The sequence below is a fragment of the Marmota flaviventris genome, chromosome 8 (genome assembly GCF_047511675.1).
Source record: "Marmota flaviventris isolate mMarFla1 chromosome 8, mMarFla1.hap1, whole genome shotgun sequence".
In the NCBI taxonomy this organism is placed as follows: Eukaryota; Metazoa; Chordata; class Mammalia; order Rodentia; family Sciuridae; genus Marmota; species Marmota flaviventris.
Genome location: NC_092505.1, coordinates 10,323,836 through 10,348,244, shown reverse-complemented (window position 1 = coordinate 10,348,244; position 24,409 = coordinate 10,323,836). Strand labels below are relative to the sequence as shown.

General features: G+C 39.0%; 1 protein-coding gene across 3 annotated transcripts in view; it reads left to right on the top strand.

The window, feature by feature from the left end:
• The window catches only part of Ifnar1 (interferon alpha and beta receptor subunit 1), a 30,600-nt gene extending 10,490 nt beyond the window's left edge, over positions 1-20,110 (top strand). The window contains exons 3-11 of one of the 3 annotated variants that reach the window (XM_071615075.1): positions 2,442-2,620; positions 4,526-4,683; positions 4,801-4,942; positions 5,821-5,935; positions 12,039-12,238; positions 12,348-12,490; positions 14,549-14,699; positions 15,432-15,532; positions 16,716-20,110. In XM_071615075.1, coding sequence (XP_071471176.1) covers positions 2,442-2,620; positions 4,526-4,683; positions 4,801-4,942; positions 5,821-5,935; positions 12,039-12,238; positions 12,348-12,490; positions 14,549-14,699; positions 15,432-15,532; positions 16,716-16,973 — 1,447 coding nt within the window. In that variant the 3' untranslated portion in view covers positions 16,974-20,110. Of the gene's footprint in view, positions 1-2,441; positions 2,621-4,525; positions 4,684-4,800; positions 4,943-5,820; positions 5,936-12,038; positions 12,239-12,347; positions 12,491-14,548; positions 14,700-15,386; positions 15,533-16,715 lie in introns of all 3 variants that reach the window. The other 2 variants (XM_027929207.2, XM_027929208.2) reach the window with 2 other exon arrangements.
• Positions 20,111-24,409: the final 4,299 nt, after the last annotated feature.

Sequence of the window (24,409 nt, the reverse complement as noted above, 5' to 3'; positions counted from 1 at the left end):
GCAAGGCCCTGGGTTCAATCCTCAGCACCATATATGAATAAATAAATAAAATAAAAGTATTGTGTCTAACCACAACTAAAAAATAATATTTAAAAAAAAACTGGAATAGCAATCTGACAGCTTTGAAATTATGTGTATGTCTGCGTATGTGAGCACATAGACATTTTTATCTCCAGAGATTTTCTTTAAATTGAATTTTGCTACCAGTTTATTCTTTAATTCAGAATCTTCTTATGAAACGGTTGCCTGAGGTATAGAGGGGTCATTTCAGGTATGCTTATAATGAAGAGCAGGGGGCCATTGTTCTCACACCTGCGTTCCTTCTCACATTGCTTATGCCAGATGCTCTAGTTCATCATAATCTTTGACCCTTCCACTCTAACTTTTGCATCAAATGATTTTTTCAGGGTATTCTTACCCTATTTTGTTCTGCTAATTTACAAACAACTCTCTTTGCCGAAATATGTCAGAATATGCATTTGGATTGGTGTAGTGTAGTGTAGTGCAGTGTAGTGTAGTGTGGACTCTAGCCAGGCTACTTGCATTGAAACCCATCTTCTGCAAATTTTCTGACTAAAACATCAGTGTGTGTAACTTCTATCTAAAATGGATTGTGATGTATGTAACCTGCAGCACTCATTGTTTTGTTATAGTTAAAGCTTCATCCCACGGTTTCATAAACTGACTTCCAGATCACTCACGTATAATCGAATCAAGCCTTTATTGAAGCACACCAGTGGCGGCTGACCAGAACATAAAGCTGTTCCCCTGAACAGCCCCGAACAATTGCAAGGGCACTCCTTATAAGCCTGAAAACCGCAAAAGGGATGTTCAGGGGGTCTAGACAATGCAAGCAAGCCAGGTTATAGAAGCGGGACAGTGCAGTCAAGTGGAGGGAAGCCTAACCAATCACAATTAGCCCAGTCACCCCAGTTACAGAAACAGAGCCCCGTTACCCTAGTTACAGAAACAATACCCCATTAGGTAGTTTTGTGTTCTTAAAGATTTCTATAGCAAAAGGAAAAAAAAAAACATCTTGCTCCAGTCATGACTCTTCTACTTGGCATGGTTGTTTTACAGGATGAAGTCATAAAACAAAATGGAGTCACATTTGCTCCTACTATCACAGTTTCAGTCAATAAATACTGGATGCCTTCTATGCTAAGCACTCATTCTGAGTGCCCAGAAGACCTCAGTGAACAGGAGAAGTAAAATAGTTCTCTTTCACAAGTTACATTGTGAAACTGCTTTTATGAAATGAATCTTACATTGGTTACATACTCACATTTCACATTGAATTCTGTTCTGATCTAATTATTGGAGATGATAAAGATTTTCTAAGAAAGTATAAAGGTAACTTTACTGAAATAGTTCTCTTAAGTGCAAAAGCATTTTAATAAAAGTTTTACTGCATTTTCTAAAGAGAAAAGAAGATAAATATAAAGAGTGAGCATGGACCAAAACCATATTAATATATTTATTTATTTGTTATTTTTACTAGTGCTGAGAATGGAACCAAGGCCTTGTGCATCCTAGGCAAGTGTTCTACCGCTGAGTGACACCTCTAGCCCCTGCCCCCTTTTAAAAAAGAATACATTCTCAAATCATATAAACCTTTTTGGTTGACAAGTTCCACTGAAGGAAATTGTTCATGCTAACATTTTAAGTTTTTTTGTTTCTGATGGTATAATAAAAGAAATGATGAAGACCAGGAAGCAGAGGAGTGATTTGGTTTGGGAAAGGGCAAAGGAAACCCCTAAACCGCACTGATGTGTGAGGTCTGCCTTAGGACAGATAATCTAATAGAAGAACAGAGGGGATCATCAAATCCAATTTTCAATTAGAAGATCCAAGAACAGAAAGTAAATTGCCAGAAGTCATACAACTGTCCTTTACAAAGCCAGCCAAAATCTGCTTTTGACTTATGGGTTATGCATATCTCTGCTTCCGTGAAATATTAATGCAGCCACCCATAAAATTATATTATAGAACCTTATTAAAAATCAATTATATTCTGGGCACAGTGGCACATGACTTTAATCCCAGCAGCTCGGGAGGCTGAGGCAGGAGATTGCAAGTTCAAAGCCAGCCTCAGCAAAAGTGAAGCGCTAAACAACTCAGTGAGACACTGTCTCTAAATGTAAAATACAAAATAGGACTGGGGATGTGGCTCAGTTGTCCAGTACCCCTGAGTTCAATCCCTGGTACCAAAAAAAAAAAAAAAAATCATATGTCTGAATGATTCCGTTTTATATGTAGTAGCTTGGTTTATAGGTATTGGAAAAGAGTGGAAGGGCACATACTAAAATGTTAACAGGATGTGAACTCAAGTAGAGGAAATAATGTCTTAAGCTAGCTTTATAACATTAGTAAGGGGAAAATGTATTTGACACTATTTTGTCTGACATGTGCTCATTCATTCCCTTGCTTTTCACTTAAAGACCTGAGGTGGATGACTGGATGAAATTGCCTGACTGTCAACACATTGTGGTCAACAAATGCCACTTTTCTCCTCTCAGTTCAGATGTTTATGAAGAAGTTAAATTGCGAATAAGAGCAGAAAAAGGAAATGACTCTTCTTCATGGAGTGAAGTTTACTCATTTATACCATTTGAGGAAGGTAAGAAAAGTAAAAGTTGCCATCTGAATTATATTATATTCTTTAGTAAATGTTGCCAGAATAGTTCTCTTTCCAAACCGATTGATTTGCAAGATGTAAAATCTCCTATTATTAAAAGAACAATGCCTTTAAATGCCTTTAAATCTCTTTCTTCCTTCTGCTCTGGCCCCATTTTTATGCTTTCTTTCTTTCTTTCTTTTCTGTTTTCTTACAGTAGTAGTTCTCAAAGTATGGGTTTATCATTGTTTTTTGGTTTTGTTTTGTGGTATTGAGGATTGAACCTGGGAGCATTCTGCCTCTGGGCAGTTTCCCCATCTCATTTTTTAAAATGTTATTTTGAGACAGGATTCACTAAATCATCCAGGCTGGCCTCAAGCTGGCACCTCTTGCCTCTCTAGTAGAAGGGGTCCTGAGACCAAAAAAGAAGCACAGCCCTGAACCAAACAAAAGAAAATGATCTGCACTCCCTGTCTGTGCTTCATTTTCCCCATTCCCTCATCATCCCTTTCCCTTTGAGCCTTCTTCCTCCTTGCAGTACTAAACTCATTCTTCTCAAGATCACGAGCGACCTCCACGTGCAGGTGAATTTCCAGTTCTCTTCCAGGTCAGTCACCTGGTGATGCACGGATGTGGACTTCTCTCCAGCTCTCTAGAAACACCTCCTCTTCTGGATAGAAGGCATTTCTAGGGCACTTCTCCTTCCTGGTTCTCCTGCCCACTGGTTGTCCACTGACAGTTTTTTTACTCCACCCAGACTTTAAATGTCAGACTGCAGGGGCCAGTCTTTGAACTTCTTCTCTGCTCACTCCAACAGTAATCTTATGGCTTTCCAGATCGATTGTCTGTATGCTCTTGCCTCACAAAATTGTTTCTCCAGCCACATTCCTTTAGACTTGTATCACCCTCTGACCTTTAGACTTGTATCACCACCTTTATTCAACACCTCTGGATGTCAAAAGTCATCTCACATTTAAAATAGTCAAACAGAGCTCTCCATCCCCCCTTAAAACCTGCTCTTTTCCTGCAGTCTTTACCATCTCAGTTAACATCAGCTGTGTCTTTGTTCACACGAGAGCCCAGAGTGATCCTTGACACAGCTTGTCTGTCAACACATTCTGATTCATCTCCAAAGTATACCTGACTTCCCTCCCTTCCAGCCTGAAAACCAAGCCACTTTCATTCTTCACTTGATTTCTTACTGGTTTCCTTGCCTCCTCATATCTTAACAGGATGCTCTTTCTAAAACCTGAGTCACATCTTTTTTTTTTAATGATCTTTTTAAAATATTTTTTTTAGTTGTAGTTGGACACAATACCTTTATTTTTTATTTATTCATCTTTATGTTTGCTGAGGATCAAACCCAGGGCCTCGCATGTGTGAGGTGAGAACTCTACCTCTGAGCCACAGCCCCAGCCCCTGAGTCACATCTTGGTACTCCTAATCTTAGCCCTCAGATGACTTCATGGACTACTAAGGCTTCGAAGTTCTTCTTTCACATCTAGCCTCTAGCCTCCTCCCAAATCTGTTTCAACCACTCCCAGCCATTCTAGCAACTTCATTGTCTCCTGAAAAAGTTAAGCTCATTCCCATCCTAGGGGCTCAGCCAGAGTGACTTTTTCCCTAGATGTTTGTATTACCACTCCATTACTTTATTCAGGCCTCAGCTCAAATGTATCTCTCAAGAGATATGCTAACTAGCATATCTAAAAGAGCACTTCCAACCATTCTTCATTCCTTCATATGACTTTATTTTTCTTTATAGCACATGGCATTTCATATGTTAGTTTATTTGAGTTTTTTGCCATCTCCATGAGAGTGTAGATCCTCTGTTTTGCTCTGTTGGGGACACAGTACTTGTTGACCTGACATTAAAGAAGTGTCACAGTAATTGTCTTGTTCCTACAGCTCAAATAGGTCCTCCAAAAGTACATTTAGAAGCTGAAGATAAGGCAATAACAATACACATCTCTCCTCCTGGGACAGTGGACAATGTTATGTGGTCTTTGGATGTTTCAGCCTTTACATATAGCTTAGTTATGTGGAAAAACTCTTCAAATGTGGAAGTAAGCATTTTTTTTACCTTTGTTAATGTGAGAGAAAAAATTAGGTGAATTAATTGTAAAATTTGTCTTTATACTTTTATGAAGAATAGACCTCTTTTTTTTTTTTCTTAATTATAGGAAAGGATTGAAACAGTTCATCCTGGAGATAAAATTTATAAACTCTCACCAGAGACTACTTATTGTTTAAAAGTTAGAGCAAAACTACTTTTGTACAACAAAAATGGTAGCTATAGTCCAGTATGTTGTATAAATACCACAGGTAAGGAGAACCTTTTGCTTTAGAACTATTAACTATATTTGGCAATATATTTATTTGGAATTTTTCCCATAGTCACTGAACCATGTGTTATATGATGGTTTAATAGATATTAACACAAAAGCATTATAACAGCATTTATATAAGTTAAAAACATTATTTGGGATTTTTGCCTCAAGTAAATAAATAGTAATGAAAATTAATTCTTCTTAAAAGTCCAAATATTTTATAATGACCAAATGTTTTTTACTTGCTCAAAATCCATAGAAGGGGGAGGTAGTTGATAGTAGAATGGTTAGTCTTTCAAAAAGATATACCTCTAAATGAAATGTGAAAATATAGCATCCTTTTATATCTAGTCTTTGATATCTTGCCAGTAATTAAGGTCAAGAGTGGGAGATTAGAGTTGTTTATTATTTTAATTATAAACTTAACACACTTTCTTTCTTAAAAATCAAAACAATGCAGAAGAGTTTAAAGTGAGCTTTTCCTCTCTTGCTCTCTTACCCCCAACTCTGTTTCCCAAAGGTAAGCATTGTTAGCACTGCATATATATACTTCTTTTTAGGACTTATAAGATGTAATTTAGGGGTTTTGTTTTCAAATTAAAAGAGAATCCTGATGCATATGTTTATTTTATAGCTTGCTTGTTTAACCCAATATGGTGAGGATAACTTCTGTATTAGTACATACAGATCTATCACAGTCTTTTAAATGGCTGCTTAGTATTTCATTGTGTGAATGTACACCACAGCTTAGTTGTTACCTTGATGATGAGATGTAATCCTTTTATCATTTTGCCCATGCTGTTAAAAATTTTGCCATATATTCTTTAACTAGAGTAAAATCGCATGCTATTTAATGTATGCTTTGGTTTCTAGCTGAAAATAAGCTGCCTCCACCAGAAAATTTAGAAATCAGTGCTGATAATGAGAACTATATTCTAAAATGGGATTATGCATATGTGAATGCGACCTTTCAAGTTCAATGGTTCCAGTAAGTTCTTTTCCATAAACTTCCTTTTTCCCAGTGTGTTTTGATTATTCTTTCATGCCACTTCAGCTACCTGAAACTCCTTGCACCTACAGTGACTGACTGAGAAGTAGGCATGACACATTGGAAATTTGGGGGATTTAATTATAGCTCCAGCTATGCCCATAACTAGCTGGTTGATGTTGAGCTCATGACTTAACCTTGTGGGCCTCGGTGTCTTCATCTGTTACAAAATGGGTATGTTCTAATTCCTAGGGTTCTTACTGGCTCTTTTGTAGATAAGTGTGACTTTAGTAGCTTTTCTTTCTTTCTTTTTTTTCTTTTCTTTTTTTTTTTTTTTTTTGGTGCTGGCCGTGGAACCCAGGGCCTTGTACATGATAGGCAAGTGCTCAACCATTGAGCTACACCACCCGCCCTAGTTTCATGTACTATTTCCCCAATCAGGAATGCTTGATTTTTGACCCTGACCTTTCTTCAGAGCTCACTTTTCCCATAAGTGTTTGAAATTTTTTCAAGCTACTCACTTCAATCTTGTTCAAAAAGTTAACCCTCCTATTTTCTTTAGTGGTTTTGCTGAATTTTTATGGTGATCACATTAGTGGGAAATTAAAGAAAGTTGAAGAGAACAGATTTTTTCCTCTTTATTGGCAAATAATTATACATAACAGTGAAATTTGTTATAATATATTCATATGTGCACACAATAAACCAGTATAATTTGAACAATTTCATTCCCCAGTACTCCCCTTTCCCTCTCCTCCTTCCCCCAATCCCCTTCTTCTATTCTACTGATCTCCCTTCAATTTTTTAAAAATTTGTTCTAATTGATTATACATGACGGTAGAGTGCATTTTGACACATTGTGCACAAATGGAACACAACTTCTCATTCCTCTGGCTGTATGTGGTGCAGAGTTGCACCAGTAGTGTAATCATACATGTATATAGGGTAATAATATCTGTCTCATTCTACCATCCTTCCCATCCCCACAGTCCCACTCCTCCCCTCACTCCCCTCTGCACAATCCAAAGTTCTTTCATCCTTGCCTACCCCACCTACCCCACTATGGATCAGCATCTGCTTATCAGAGAAAACATTTAGTCTTTGGTTTTTGGTATTTGGCTTATTTCTCTTAGTATGATGTTCTCTAGTTCTATCCATTTACCTGCAAATTCCATAATTTTATTTTTCTTTAAGACAGAGTAATATTCCAATGTGTATATGTACCACATTTTCTTTATCCATTCATTTGTTGAAGTGCATCTAGGTTGGTCCCATAGTTTAGTTGTTGTGAATTGAGCTGCTATAAACATTGATGTGGCTGTGTCACTATAGTATGCTGATTTTAAGTCCTTTGGGTATAAACCGAGGAGTGGGATAGCTGGGTCAAATGGTGGTTCCATTCCGAGTTTTCTGAGGAATCTCCATACTGCTTTCCAAAGTGGTTGCACCAATTTGCAGTCCCACCAGCAATGTGTGAGTGTACCTTCTTCCCCACATCCTTGCCAACACTTATTATCTCTTGTATTATTGGTAATTGCCATTCTGACTAGAGTGAAGAGTTTTGATTTGTATTTCTCTAATTTCTAGAGATTATGAACATATTTCCATATGTTTGTTGATTGATTGTATTTCTTCTTCTGAAAAGTGTCTGTTCAGTTCCTTAGCCTATTTATTGATTGGGTTATTTGGGGTTTTTTTGGTGTTACGTTTTTTGAGTTCTTTGTATATCCTGGAGATCAGTGCTCTATCTGAGGTGCATTTGGTAAAGATTTTTTTCCCATTCTGTAGGCTCTCTCTTCATATTATTGATTGTTTCCTTTGCTGAGAAGAAACTTTTTAGTTTGAATTCATTCCATTTATTGATTCTTGATTTTACTTCTTGCACTTTAGGAGTCTTGTTAAGGAAGCCGGGTCCTAAGCCAATAAGATGAAGATTTTGGGCCTACTTTTTCTTCTATTTGGCATAGGGTCTCTGTTCTAGTGCCTAAGTTTTTGATCCTCTTTGAGTTGATTTTTGTGCAGGGTGAGCGATAGAGGTTTAATTTCATTTTGCTACATATAGATTTCCAGTTTTCCCAGCACTATCTGTTGAATAGGTATCTTTTATCCAATGTTTGTTTTTGATGCTTTTGTCTAGTGTGAGATAACCTTATTTATATGGGTTTGTCTCTATGTCTTATATTTTGTACCATTGGTCTACATGTCTATTTTGGTGCCAATACCATGCCATTTTTGTTACTATTGCTCTGTACTATAGTTTAAGGTCTGGTATTATGATGCCTCCTGCTTCACTCTTCTTGTTAAGGATTGCTTTGGCTATTCTGGGTCTCTTATTCCAAATGAATTTCATGAAATTCCAATTTCATGATTGTTTTTTTCTAGTTCTGTGAAGAATGTCATTGGGATTTTAATAGGAATTGCATTAAATCTGTGTAACAGTTTTGGTAGTATGGCCATTTTGACAATATTAATTCTGCCTATCCAAGATCATGGGACATCTTTCCATCTTCTAAAGTCTTCTTCATTTCTTTCTTTAGTGTTCTGTAGTTTTCATTGTACAGGTCTTTCACGTCTTTTGTTAGATTGACTCCCAAGCTTATTTGGTTTTTGTTTTGTTTTGTTTTTGTTTTTGAGGCAATTATGAATGGGGTAATTTTCCTAATTTCTCTTTTTTTTTCTTTATTTTATTTTTATGTGGTGCTGAGAATCGAACCTAGTGCCTCATGCATGCTAGGCAAATATGCTACCACTTGAGCCACATCCCCAGCCTTTCCTAATTTCTCTTGCAGTGGATTCATCACCTGTGTATAGAAATGCATTTGATTTATAGGTATTGATTTTATATCCTGCTACTTTGCTGAATTCATTTATTCTAGAATATTCTGGCGGAATTTTTGCTTCTTCTAAATATAGAATTGTGTCATTGGCAAATAGTAATAGTTTGAGTTCTTCTTTTCCTATTTATATCCCGTTAATTTCTTTTGTCTAATTGTCTAGCTAGAGTTTCAAATACTATGTTGAATAGAAGTGGTGAAAAAGGGCATCCCTGTCTTGTTTCAGTTTTTCGGGGGAAAACTCAATGTTTCTCCATTTAGAATGATGTTGGCCTTGGGCTTATCATAGATAGCTTTTATAATGTTAAGGTATGTTCCTATTATTCCTAGTTTTTCTGTGTTTTGAACATGAAGGGGTGCTGTGTTTTGTCAAATGCTTTCTCTGCATCTATTGAGCTAATCATATGATTCTTGTCTTTAAGTCTATTGAGTGATGAATTACATTGATTTTCTTATGTTGAACCAACCTTGCATCCCTGGAATGAACCCCACTTGATCGTGGTGCACTATCTTTTTAATACGCTTTTATATGTGATTTGCCAGAATTTTATTGAAAATTTTTGTGTCTGAGTTCATCTGGGATATTGGTCTGAAGTTTTCTTTCCTTGATGTTTCTTTGTCTGGTTTTGGTGTCAGCATGATACTAGCCTCATAGAATGAGTTTGGAAGGGTTCCCTCCTTTTCTATTTTATGGAATAACTTGAGGAGTTTGGGTATTAGTTTTTCTTTGAAGATCTTGTGGAACTCGGCTGAGAATCCGTCTGGTGAGAGAGCAGATTTCAACCTGGCCAAGTAGAAACTAGCCAATATGGATGAGGTCTTGATACTGCATAAATTAAATAACTGCATACAGTTTATATCGACTGGAAAATGTCAGGGGATGAATAGAGAAGGAGGAGAGAAGAGGAAAATCATAAGGAAGGAAAAATGGGTTTTGGGGAGACTGGGGATAGAAAGAAAGATAAATACTGAGAGCAGAAGAATAGAGGGACTAACAGCCAAAGGCAGGGAAAGAAAAGTGACAAGGTGAGAAGGACAGAGGAACAACAAGGGTGGAGAGGAGTCAGTGCTCATCTTCTCTCCTCTTTACTGTGATCCTGGAACCAAGGATGGCTAGTAGGAGGGGAGCACATCTGCACAGAGGAAGACAACCTCACCAGGAGACTGTGCAGTGACCTTTTGTGTCTACTCCACTTCCAGATCCATGCTAAAAAACAGGGCCACGGGGTAGAGCTCAGTGATAGAGCGCTTGCCTAGCACGTGCAAGGCGCTGGGTTCAATCCTCAGCACCACATTAAAAAACAAATAAATAAATATAAAAAATAAATAAATAAAGGTATGTGTCCAACTACAACTAAAATATGTCTATATAAAAAAAATAGGGCCATGGAATAGAGAAGGAGAGGTGATGCCCCTGAGCTTCTCTTGGCTGCATGGCGCACTGCACAAAGCACTGAAGAGGTCAAACAAACAGGAGGAAGCCTGCGAGTCCAGAAACCTGTGGCGGTCGGCTGACACTGCTCAGCCACGTGTGGCTTAGGGCAGAGCAAACAAATTATAGCAGTTATAGAAATCAAAAAAGTGAAAGTAGATAGGGCTGGAGAGCACAGAAGCCACTTGGAAGGAGGTCCGATAATAACAAGGCCTTGATGTGGATAAGTGGGTGAGAGAGGGTCACAGCAGGAGGGAAATCAGAGGAATAGGAAGACTTAAAATGAGGTTGGGGAATAATTCATTTTCTGTTGCTCTGTAAGGAATTACTATAGACTTAGCAGATTAAAAATAGGCATTTTATCTCAAAGTTTCTGTGTGTCAGTCCAGGTATGGCTTACCTGAGTCCTCTGGTCAATAATCAGGGTGTTGCTAGGATGTAGCTTCATCCAGCTCAGGGTCCCAGGACAGGTCTGCATGGTGCCTCTTGGAGGCATCAGGGGAAGGGTCTGACCTCTATCCCCTCTTTTAAAGGATTCCCCTGAGAGATCAGGCCACCCAGCACAGTGTCTCATTTGATTAACTCACAATTAGTGATTTGGGACCTTAATTCCATCTGTAAAATGCCTCTGCCAGATAATGTTACCTAATCCAGGGGGAGGGGGGCCCAAATCAGATTCACAGGTCCTGCTCACACTGGGGTGGGGGCTCATACAGGATGTATGTGCAAAGGTAGGGACATTGGGGCCACCTTAAGATGCTGCCTGCCACCATGGGGAGGGTGTCCTACAGGAGCAGAACTCAAGGTGTGGAAGAGCCATGAGAGAGATGAAGTTGGTAGGATGGGAGAAGATGGGGCTTACCGTGGGCCATCCTGTGTATGTTTGGGAACCATTGGAACATGAGGTCTGTGTTTGAGGAAGGTGTGTATGGCTGCATCATACTTGGAGCAGTGGGTTCAGACGACACTCAACATGAGGAAACGAGTTAGGAGGTTCTTGCAGTTCTAGGCCTAAACTGAGATGCTCTTTGCTGTTGGTTTGAGCAGCAGTTTCTTAGTCTCCCAGCCTTAGTCTCTCCGTGCCTGTCCTTGGTTTAGGCACAGTGTAGCCCTAGACCGTGCGTTTCTGTTCCAGCACTTACACAGGGGTGTGTGCAAATGTGTTCAGCAACTGGTTGGTTCTCCTGAAGGGAAGAGCCCTATTTGGACTACTGGCTGAATTTTGTGATGATGGCCACTTTCAAACCACGAGCATCCTGTTCCTGAACATGGAGCTGGAAAGATAAGCACAGTTGGCACTGGTATATGGGATTTTTACCATGTAGATACAATAGACATAAAGAGCCTCAAGTATGTAGATAATAAAATATAGTAAAATCTCTAGGGCAAGATTCAGTTTAAATATGTATTATCTTTGTCTTTAATACATTTTTTTTTGTAGTGCTGGGGATTGAACCCAGGGCCTTGTGCATGTAAAGCAATCACTCTACCAACTGAGCTATATCCCCAGCCCTTTAATACAATTCTTAATTGTAAGAGTATATAATTAGATTTTTAATAAAGGCTCTATTTAAAAAACATCTTGGAACATTCCTGGAATTATAGAAGTTGTTTTTGCACATGGTCAAGCCACCTCTGACACAACACTACTCTGGAACAATCTTTACCTTTCTTTTATATTGGATAGATGCATCTCCTCCACTGTATCATGAGTTTCCCAAGGGTGTGGGAGCTGCTTGTTTGTGTGACTTTAGCCTCTAACAGCATACTGTAAGTATTCAGTTCATACTTACTAAATTAATGTGTTTGAATTTAAAGAACATTTTTTGTCTTACAGTGGCTTTCTAAAAATTATTCGTGGGACCAATTTACATAAATGGCAACAAATACCTAACTGTGAACACATCAAAACTACATATTGTATCTTTCCTCGAAAACGTCTCTCAAAAGGAATTTACTATCTTCGTGTACAAGCATCTAATGGAAATAGCACATCTTTTTGGTCTGAAGAGAAAAAATTAAATACTGGAATATACAGTAAGCCAATGGTTTTTTTCTTGAAATTATAATTTTTCAATTTGGTGCAAATTCTTAAAATTGTTTTAAGATGTATAATTACATATTTATCTTTACAATTTTTTTCTAGTTGTTATACCTCCACCAGTCATTAGCATGAAATCCATTAATGATTCACTGCGTGTCTATGTCAGTGCTGCAGAAGGGTCAGTGAAGCAGCCTTACCCTCTAATTTATGAAATTATTTTTTGGGAAAACAGTTCAAATGTTGAGGTAATTATACATAGTAAATTTTGTATTCAGGTAAATAAAGCTGAGTTTAAAATTTGGGGGAAAATATTAGACTCTAAGACTGTGTATTTAACTGTGTGCCTATTGTAGTATGAAGAATGTCAGCATTTTTCCATGTTTTTGTATGGTAGAGTTATGGATTACTTGCATCTGAGTCTCAGGTTGCTTTTAAAATAGATTCCTGAGCCCATTGCTGCTGAATCAGAACCGTTCCTAACACAATTCCTAGATGTTCATCTAGAACAGGACTTCTCTACGCCATTACATTGGGGCCAGATAATTCTTGTGACAGAGCCACCCTATGTTTTGTAGGATGCTTAGTAACATCTCTGAGCTCTACCCACTAGATGCCAGTAGTGCTCCTCCCAGTTATGGCAACCAAAAACATCTCTGAACATTGTCAAAAGTCCCCTGATGACACCTCCAAGGGAACAAAATTGGTTCTTAGGGGCAAAAATATCATCATGGTTTGTGGCCCTCCTAGAGGAAAGCATGTCTCCAAAGTTCAACTTTATTTATTTGTGTTTTAATTTCATGTTGGGGGAGGAATTTTTTTTAATTATCTAAAAAGTCTCTGCAGAGGAAGTGTAGTGAAAAAAAAAATGTTGAAAAACACTGGCAAACACTGCATTTCAGAACCACATACAGAATTTGATAACGCCACATCAGGTTATACACACAATTCCTTGTGTAATTACAATCAAGGAATCAACTTCAAATACTCAATATTGGTAAAATCTGTAACTTTACTTTCTTTTGGAAACTAGAAGCAAATTGAAGTGACTCAAATGCTTCCATTTTAGCTGTCTGACCATAGCTTAATTTAGACCATTGAGAAATAGCCATATAATTAATCTTAGGCAAGGTGTTTTGCCTGTTTGAAACTTTATTTTGTCTTCTCTAAAGTGGCAGTGATCATGGCAGCTGAATTTTATAAAAGGATATTTCTAAGATTTGAAAGAATATACATAGCACATTACTTTGACAAACAGTAGAGGTTCAGTCAATTGTAGTTGCCTCCCTATCCCGTACTGCAAACATCAATCATTATTATAAGAGCAACTCATTTATTGAATACTTAGAATTTATCAGGTATCATACTAAGTATTTTACATGAACTACTCCAGTCATTCCTCAAAACAACCCTGCCACACTGTATATTCAGTTTCATTGTTGTGCAGCAGATACTTAGGATTGCATAGTCCCTGCCTCATTGAAGTTGGGTCTTAAGTGTGCCAGCATGGCTTGGCTTGGCTCTCATGCTTCTCCTCTTTTCCAAGAGAAAGGCAATTTATCTAAATAGTCCATGGTCCAAGGAGGACAAGAGACTGGTGGGTTGGGAATCCTTGACCTTGGTGGGGGCTCCCCCTGTCAACCTGTAGACTGAGAAAAATAAATAATTATGTTTGGAGCCACTGAATGCTAAGGTGGCTTCAATATTGTGGCAATAGCTGGCTAACATAGATAAGAGCCATAATTGTATTCATTTTACAGCTCAGAAAGTAAGGCACCAAGCAATGAAATAACCCCCACAAGGCCACACATCCATAACTGATACTTCAGCACAGGCAATTGAGGTCAGAATCCCTACCACTTGCCATTCTATCATTAATCAGAGGAAATACATTGGCAATTAAGCCAAACCAGCATGTACTCATGAAAATAAATCAGAGCTACCTTAGGAATGTATCATATGCTTTTTGGACAGCAGCATTTTAAACTTTCTGATTTGGTTATAATGGGTTGTTCAAAACATATTTCTTTTCACTTGTTCTGTGGTTTCTCGGGTTTTGGGGGGTTTTTTGTTTGTTTGTTTGTTTATTTTTGTAGTGCTGAGGATTGAACCCAGGGCCTCATGCATGTTAGGCAAGTGTTCTACCACTCACATTCCCAACCCACAAATTTATATTTCTTAAACACACACCAACTAAGTGTTTGGGAGAGGCCGATCTTAAATTGAATATAAAATAATTCATAGATCTCCCCTGTCTGATTTCATGAGCTAACTAAACTTTATCAATGACTCAATTATTTTCATAGAGAAAATTCCTAAAAGAAAAAAACGATTTTACTATTGACAACTTGCAACCACTGACTGTGTATTGTGTCAAAGGAAGAGCACACTTTGTGGGGGAACAGTTGAATAAAAGCAGTATTTTTAGCAATACTGTGTGTGAGAAAACAAAACCAGGTGAGAATATCTTTTTTGTATCTTTTTTCAAATGTAACTAGACTTAATAAAATAATACATTGGAAATTGTAAAATATTTGCTTTTCACTACAAAAGATAGATTTTCTGCATGTTCACTTCATGAATTACATGAATCAAAAGTAAACCTTCAAGATAAGTCTTTCAGTTTTAGAAAATATATATACTGCTCAATTTAGTATTTTTAATGCTTTTATATTTCATCCAGTATCCACATAATGAATTTCTTTTTAATTGTTGCTTTTGGTATTTAATAAGACTATAAGTTTTTAATGTTTTACATAAACTTTAATGATTATGAAAACCAAGTAGTTCAGTTGTAATTTTTTTATGTGCAAGTGGTTTCATCTCATTTTGTAGAGTGGACTGGTAGAGGCTTAGTCACAGAATCTTTTTAAATTCTGCTAGTCACATGTTGTAGAAGTTCTGGAGAACTTTCGCCTGGTAGGGCCCATGTGTTGATATTGTCTTCTTCCACAAAGGACCTCTTAGATTAATCCCCAGACAATCTTTAAAGGTCAGGTTGTGCTGGTACTCAGTGTTACCAGAAATATTTTTAGAGGTATTATTTAATAGATTTTATATTTATCTTCATATGGCTAGTTTCATATCAGTGCATTTGTGTGTCCAAACATACATTGATACTAAACATCATTTATGTATCTTTAGGAAATTCTTATAAAATCTGGGTGATAGCTGGAATTTGCATTGCAGGAGTTTTTATTCTATTTACCATGTATGTTATGAAAACCCTCCTGAGATGTTTCAATTATGTGTTCTTCCCATCACTTAAACCTCCTTGCAATATTGACAAGGTACGTTACTCTTCTCTGTCAACCTAAGAAATATATTTGATTTCAACAAAATGCATAAGTTTTCTTGATATCCAGAAAACAATACAGACTAATGTAGGTATTTTCTTCCAAGTTTCAGTAAATGAACTTTAGAATCAGTCACCTAATAACAGCACAGAAGTAAGATTTGTCCTTAATCTCCTGTTTTCTGGCAATTTGGCTATTATGGCATTTGTTTTACTATTTAAATCTTTGGGATTCTTCACAATATATCAAAAAGAATTGTTCTATCCCTATAGAAAGTATATTCATTCCAAGAATGTAATCACAGAAGGTGGCATCATCAGAAGCACGAGTTTCCTTGTAGACACGTTGATGTTTGGCTTGGTGCTCCTGTAGAGGTGGCAAGGGTGCTGGGTGCTGAAGGCCCAGTAGCAGACTGCTTGGGGACAGTGTTCACCCAGGGCAGGTTTCAGGCTTGCTTTGAGAATCAGTGTGGTAAAGAGCCCAGGCGCAGAGTTGGAATTGTGGTGAGCTGTGACACAGCCATGCTCACAAGCTATGTGAAGTTGAGTGAGTCACTTAGGAGTAGATGGGCAGGCGGGTACCCTTGGGCTCTGCATGGGAACCAGGACCACTCCCCTCCAGAGTCACGAGCAGTGAAAGAGCTACCCCAAGAACAGCCCAGCACTCTAAGAATGCCCAGTATATCTTCACTAGCTAACTCTAATAATCCTGAGTTTTTAAATATCACTTTTATGTACTGTAATATTCATAGCTCTTATTTAAAATAGACTTAAAAATAGCTAATTATAAAATTCCTAGTCAAACAGGAAAAAAATTAATTTCTCAGTTGTACTGCTTCTGGGTACCTTTGAGTTGGATTATTTTGAATTATTTTAAAATAAAATGTCCATGCTCCCCCGCGCTCCCCTGGCAGCCCCTCCTAGGCTGCTCCAGGGCAGTGTGCCCTCTTACATGCTCTTCTTGGATTCACCAAGAAAGTACTAAGATACGTGAACTCACTAATAATTGGTATCTTCTTAGCTGACTTACAGTGTAATTGGTATGTTCTTAGCTGACTTTTTAATATGCATAATAAAAGAGAAGTTTTCTAAATGAAAACTAAAGCTATTAGAACTATGAAGCTAATTTTTTTTATTTTAAACAATTCATCTCTATTCCTTCCTTTTTTAAAAATTAGTATTTGTCTGAACAACCATTAAAGAATCTTCTACTTCTGACATCTGAAGAACAAATTGAAAGGTGTTTTATAATTGAAAACACAAACACAAATACCATAATGAAGGAAACTAATCAAATTGACGAGGATCACAAAAAGTACAATTCCCAAACCAGTCAAGATTCAGGAAACTATTCTAATGAAGATGAAAATTCAGGAAGTAAAACAAGCGAAGAACTTCTGCAACTGGAAACTGAGTCCCCAGAAATGAACTCTTAAAATGCTCGTTGCCATTGGAGTTCACACCGGAACTCAAGCTCCCTTGTAACTGTAAAGAGGATGTTTGCTTCTTAGGGAAGGAAAAAAAAACACCTTCAGATCACAGTTCCTAAAAATACAGCGGGCATTTAACTATTTAAAAATGAAATCACAGGAGTTCGGAGAAATATGCTCTGCCTTCTTATCAAGCCTGTCTTGAGTGAGATGGGCAACTCGGGCAGGTGGCCACCATCTTTCCCGTGCCGTGCTAACTGTCCTGTGGCTAAAGGCAGTTTTTGTGTTCTTGTCAGTACTGACACGATGCTGCTGGTTACTGCAGGTGGCATTTGTTCTCCACTCCCAACGCCATCTCACTATTTCTCAGGAAATATTTAGAACATTTGGTCTTTGGTTAGAGCCTTAGGATGTTTCTTTAAATGGTCTGAATATTATCACCCGGTCTTCCAAAAAGTAGCTTGTCCTAGAACACAGCCACAAATGCTAGAAAAATAATCCTTAAAAGTGTTCAGGGGAGTTCTCTGCATTTTTCCTGAGATATTGCAAAACTGCCTGTCCCTTACATGCTTTAGGATTAAAACCAGGTGTAATCTTTTACTTTGCATGAAGACCTCCTGATTCATAACTGGTTAGAGCCGTGGCAGTCACTGAGGTCATCCAGTGGTTACCTAATTAGAGAAGCCATTGTTATATTTTAAAGTCTCAGTGTGTGCTCATGAGGCACAGCACACAGGTCATCCTGGGACCAGAAAATGCCAGTGATGGAAAAGATGGAGTGAGAAGTGGAGTCATTCAGTAGGAAAGAGTCAAGTAAATTTGGTGAAAAAAAATAAGAATTTGTCTAATCAACTTTAATTATTAGCCCAGTATGTTTTTCTGGCTTATCTTCCACTTTTCATACCAGGCAAACTTCTCTGCACTGCCTAGCAATATTCAGATGCCCCTTCTGTTCAGCCTGCATGCACTCAAGAAAATGCAAATTATTTAATATGAACATGAAAGGGAAAACACAATGAGGAAGAAAAGCCTAATTTTAAAAATTATATAGTGCTTTCCAAAGGCACTCAGGGCATATTTTAAATTACATAACATTTAGGGTTAACCATGGATGCCTTCTGTAGCAGAAAGTCTAGAAATTCTGGTGGCCTGAAGGGCAGGCCTCTCACCAGTTGCTGCAACTGGAACCACGGAAAGAGAAAACACATGGCGTCAGAGGGTATGCTGGGCGCCCATCACTAAGGCCAGTCCTGTCACGTGGTCATCTCTGTTGAGGGAACACCATCAGCCAGGAAGAAAGGGAGGGCTGTGGTTCCCAGCCGGTCCTAGGCACCTGCACGAGTGTGCACACCACACCATGTGCTTCTGGCCCTGTCAGCTGGTTCCCAAGTCATCCCAGCAGAACACCAAGGCCAAGGAGGAGTCCCAAGGAGCCCCACTGAGACCCCAGAACACTCTCTTCCTCTTCCTGACCAGAGGCACTTGGTTCAAAGTGCAACTTCTGGGTTGACCCTGCAATTGTAAAGGCCCTGTCACTTTGAAAAGTTGCCCCTTAGAGAAATTGGGAACATGTCATAGCCCTGCCACTGTTGCCTTTCATACTGTGTCACTTCAGTGATCCTGTCCAGCACTTCTGACCCTGTGTTCACCACAGTGAAAAAGCTGCTCTCTTCAGGCCAGGCAGCCTGGACGGAAATGACACCTTCGTAGGATATGAAGATGGGGAAACTCTTTGAACACTAAGATAGCAATGGAATTGGTAGGTCCCTGAGATTTGGGGAACCATGTCTTCATGTGACAACTCTGTGACTTTGAACAAGCACTTGAACAGTAGTAGGAAAAAAAAGGGGAAGAGGGGCCATTCTGTCCTTCACAGTGTTCTACATGATGCTTCATCAGGAGGTGCTGCTTAGTTGTAAGGAGATGAGTTTTTTTTTTTTTTTTAATAATAGTTTTTACTTAAAAATACTTGGGCTGGCCTCAGTGGCACACACCTGTGACCCTCAGCAGGGGGCTGAGGCAGGCGGATCACAAGTTCAAGGTCAGCCACAGCAACTTAGCAAGACCCTGTCTCAAAATTTTTTTTTAAAAGGGGGGTTGGAGGTGTAGCTCAGTGGTAAAGTGCCCCTGGGTTCAATCTCCAGCACCCCCCAAAAAATTATATATATATATATATATATATATATATATATATATATATATATATATATATATATATATATATATGCCATCCACTTGGAAGCCCTAATAGACTGCCTAAAAATTAGAGTGTTGCTGGTTTTTGGAGAGACTGAATATGATCTGAGAATTCATGAGAGACATTCAATATAGTACATATGGATATATGTAAAAAGTGATTCAGGCCTGTAAACACATATGTACTTATACTGATATATGCCCATATATACGATGGTAGTCCTTATTATTCTGGTATGGCCAAAAAACTAATTATTAATATAAGTAGTAATTGTAATTAGAAAATTTTAAATGCTGTTTAGAACTATGACTTTGAGTCTGGCCAGAAATTTGCAACTTTTAAAAAGTTAATTTAAAAATATAATTTAGGCCAGGCTTGGTGGCACACACCGGTAGTCCCAGATACTTGTAAAGGCTAAGGCATGTTCACTTGAACCCAAGAATTCAGGATCAACCTAGGCAAAATAGCAAGAACTTATCTCAAAAAAAAAAAAAACTTAAAAATTTATAGTTTGTATCTTTCCCCAAAACGAGGCTATGTCATTTAAAACAGCCTCAGATTGCTCTTGAGTTTGTGAAGAGGGTATAGAGAATCCTCCCCAACCCCATATCCCATGACTGCTACGCGTTCTGTATTCACTGGTTTTCTGTGATGACTGTCTTCCCCCACTAGAGCAGAGCTCTGTGAGAGTAGGGACTCTGTTCATCACTGTGCCCCCTGTACCTCTAATATGGTGCAGAGCACATGGAGAGTGCTCAGAAAATAATTATGGAATGAATGAGGCTGAGTTGAGCCAGGTGAGTGTCCTAGCAACGTTTGTTTGTTTGTTTGTTGAATTAGAAGGACATTACTGAGTTTTAATGTTTTTATGCAACAATTTTTATCTTGTTTATATATTTGTCTTTATTATTGTAAACAACTTTATGTAATAAACACTGGAGCCAGATTCTCTGTTTTTTTGTGATTTTTTTTTTCCACTTGAACTTAATAAATTGTATGCTTCAAGATGTTGCAGCTGATGCCTTTAGAAGGTATTCCTGATAGAGGGACCTGATGCTGGTGCCAGATACACCAGCACCCTCTGTCAAGCATCCCAAAGGGCCACCACCACGTTATAACTGCCCCACAGAGCAGATGGGAAATCGCTTCTTTGCCTTTTTTCTTCTCCATACCCTGAACCTAACCCCTGCAGGAGCATAGTCATCCTGAAGCAAGAGTCTGCAATGGCTTTGCGTCCTCCTTGCTTGCTTTCTTTTTTTTTTTTTTAATATCTTTATTTTATTTGTTTATTTTTTATGTGGTGCTGAGGATCAAACCCAGGGCTTTGTAAGTGCTAGGCAAGCGCTCTACTGCTGAGCCGCAACCCCAGCCCCCCTCTTGGCTTTCTTGAATTAAACTGCCTTCCTATTACAGAATTCCTACTCCATTCCAAGTGGCTGCTGCTGCTGCCTCCCAGGCAGGGAAACCCCTCCTGGTCTCGGGCATATTTTGACTCAGAAGTTGAATATAATTTGTATTCAATCTGGGAACCCTTCTATATTTGTGTTTTTAATAAGCTTCCTCAAATTATTTTTCAAAATGGATAGGGAAGGAAATAAATTCATCTCTAATGCCCAAAGTACATCCAGTTACTTAACAGTAGCACCAGTACCAGTAACCTCCAGTTTGTTCTCTCTTCCTTTTTCTTGAGCTTGGGTTGATCACAGAATTGGAAGTCTTGAGGACAGTATGAATACATGGATATTTACGGTGGGAAGTTTATATTGATGGGGAAAAATTCAACATATCTTTTCCTTTTCCTAAGGAGAACAAAGGAGAGACTGGTAACCATCCTTCCTCCAAGGACTGCTCACTCCCTTCCCTTGCATACAAGCAATGTGCAGTATAAGGATACGCAGTGCCCTTTCTGTGGTCTGCTTCCCATTGACGCTTGTAATGAAGAAGTCATTAGTGATGATATGAAGAAAGGAATTTGGCAGTGTAGATATTCTGTCTTGGGGCAGGGGGGTGAGAAGAGGTATTGGGAGGAAGAAGGAAATTGAAAAACAACACCACTCAAGAGCTGATTGAAATAAAATATGACCTCACCTGATGACAGTACCCTCCCACACAGAGACATCCCAAAGTTTTCTAGATTTATTGTGGAGGGAGGACATACCTGCATGTTTGCTTCAGAAGAGCATTTCATTCTGTTTCTATAGTGTATGTTTCCTTCCATTATGTGGCAAACCCCTTGAAAACAAGGATTGTCCTTGTTTGCTTGTAACGTGAAGGCTCAAGTTGGATTAAGTGCACATTGAAAGTACATACATTAACTGGATCTACCACTAGAGGGCAACAAGGCACCTGTTCAGGCCCACAATGAGCAGTTCTTTAAGGAATAGATTCTTAAATGGTTGTCAAGAGAAGCCATAAAGGCAGTGTGTGTCATATAAGGTTGCCAGATGTAACAAATGAAAATACAGAACACCCATTTAAATGTGAATTACATTCGAATTTTAGGTAAACTATATTTTGAGTATAAGTATATTCCAAAAATTGCTTGAGATATATTTACACTAAAAATATCTCGTGTAATGCTTTGAATATGCTAGCATTTTACTTATAGAAAAATGATTGTGAAATTTTTAGTATGAAAGTATGTCATTCCCTCCTTGAAATCTGAATTATTTCTACCACATAAACATGGATGTCATCTTTATGCAGCATCTGAAATTACAGATACATAACAGTTTTTTGTTTGTTTTGTTGTTGTGTATAAGCATGTTCCATGCACTGTTTGGAACATACCTATTCTAAAACGCTGTTCATTTGTTTATCTGAAATTCGCATTTAACTGGGTGTCCTGTATTTCATCTAGCAACACTAGTCATGTTAAGATACATAAGTACCCTTGGGCCCTCCAGTGCCCTAAACCAATATAAATAATGCTTTATACAGAAGTGGGTATTAGCTACATTATGCAAAGCAGATTTATTTACAATTTAACACATGGCTAAGAGAGTTAACATCACAAACATTTTTATAGCCATAAAAATAAATTCCATCATAATTCCGTCCTGATGAGGACATGGGCAGAAAGGTGCCTCGCATCTGGGTTGTGTGGGTCTCTCTGAGAATCTGCCTGCTTATCACTTCCCACACCTGGCTCTGATCAGCACGTGTCCTGTTTCGGTTACTTCTTTTTTTTTTAATTAGTTACACGTGAGAGTACAAAGATCTTGACATATCATACATTTGAATCAAATGGGGTATAATTTCTCATCGTTATACAGAATACATGTATGATGATGTGGGGGGAAAAAAAGAAGTGTCGCATTAAATTGGGTAGAGAGAAGTGATGGGAGGGGAGGGGAGTGGAAGGGGGGATAGGAAGGACAGCAGAATAAAATAGACACTAGTATTGCTGTATGTATATACGTGACTGTATGACCAATGTGATTCTGCAACCTGTTTCGGTTACTTCTAAGTCTGACTTATTTCTCAAGGCATGTGAGCTTCTCAAGGACAAGGGGTTGTGTTGATTCATTTTTGCATCCTCTATTGTAACTGCTCGATAAAAGGTCTTTTGAAATGGATTCACTGTTCTCTTCTGAGTTTTTTCCTTCAGATAAAGGAATCACTTGGCCAAAAAGCAGGACTGCTTTTGACCTTAAACAGGTCCTCCTGCTGTCAGCACCCATGGCACTCCATTCTTCCATGGAATGACTGGCCTAATGACCCACCCCTCAGGGCAATTTGTTGTAAAGGCAGAACCCGGACAGTCTTGTTTGATGCCCTGTACTCAGCACAGTGGCTGGCCACAGGGTGCGGCTTCACACACCTTTTTAAGTGAAAGAATGAGCTGGAGGCCTTTACTTGTTCCCAGGAATCCACTCTGGCAAGTGTCTTGGAGCCTGGAATGACAGAATTGGAAATTCAGAGACAAAGAGGTCTGGGGAATGAGGCTGTGAGTGGGCCCAAGGGAATATGCCCCAAAGTGTGCAGGCCTCTGGCCCCAGGCAGGCGCTCATCAAGAGCACCCATTAGGGACAGGCACTAAATGGCCAGGTGGACAGGGCAGTTAGCCCCCATCTTCAGCCTCTCAGCGTTCACACACGGCGACCTTGACAAGAGCCACCATAATGGAAGCTATGGCTGGACCCAATAGCAAGGCCTCACCCGCTGTAGCCCTGACCAATGCTGAGCAGCAATTCATTGTCACGGGGATTTCACTGTGTCCTGCATGCCCAGCAATGCCTCAGGCCCCCACTACCCAAGGGGCCACAGAGTGTAAGAAAGCTGGTCTCCATCGTGGTGCTATTAGGAGGTGGTGGACCCTGAAAGAGGCGGGGCCTAGTGGGAGGTCTTCCGATGATCCGGGCCATGCTCTTGAAGGGGACATTGGGACCCTGGCCTCACCTTCCTCTCTTTTGCTTCCTAGCCAGGAGGCAAGTGGTTTTGCTCCTCCACACACTCCCACCACGAATGTGCTCCCTCATCCAAGGTAACAGGCCAAGCAATCACGGACTGCTAAAGGTTTCAGCCAAAACAAACCTTTCCTCTTCATAAGTCTATTATTTCAAGTATTTGTTATAGTAATGGAAAGCTAACAGTATCTATATTTTCTGTTGCTACTCTAACTAGTTACAGTAGCTTAAAACAACACAAAATTATTACATTACAGATCTGTGACTTCTGTAGTCTGAAGTCCAAAACAGGTGTCTCTGGGCTAAAATCAAGGTGTCCACAGGGCTGTGTTTCTGTCTGGAGACTCTTGGGGAGAATCCCATTTCCTTGGCCTTTGCATCTCTAGAGGCCACCTGCATGCTTGGCTGGGACCCCTTCCTCCATCTTGAAAGCCAGAAACAGCTGGTCAGACATGGTGTCACTCTGACCTCTGCTTCTGTTTCCCTCTTCACATGTAAGGACACTTGTGACCACATTGGGCCCACCTGGATAATCAGGATAATTTCCCTATTTTAGAGTCAGCTGATGGGCAACCCTAAATCCATCTGCTACCATAAATCCCACTTTTCCATCTAAACTAACATTCATGGATTCCAGAGATTTGGATATAGACATTTTTGGAGCAGAGGGGCATTGTTCTATCACAATTCTTTTTTTTTTTTTTTTTTTTAATCATTCGAAGTGGTTCTCCTTCTCTAGTTGAACCCTGATACATTGCCTGAGACCAGAGGACCCACTTTATGCCAAAGGAGGACCCATTTAAGCAACGAGTTCATGACAGCAGAATCCAGTCCCA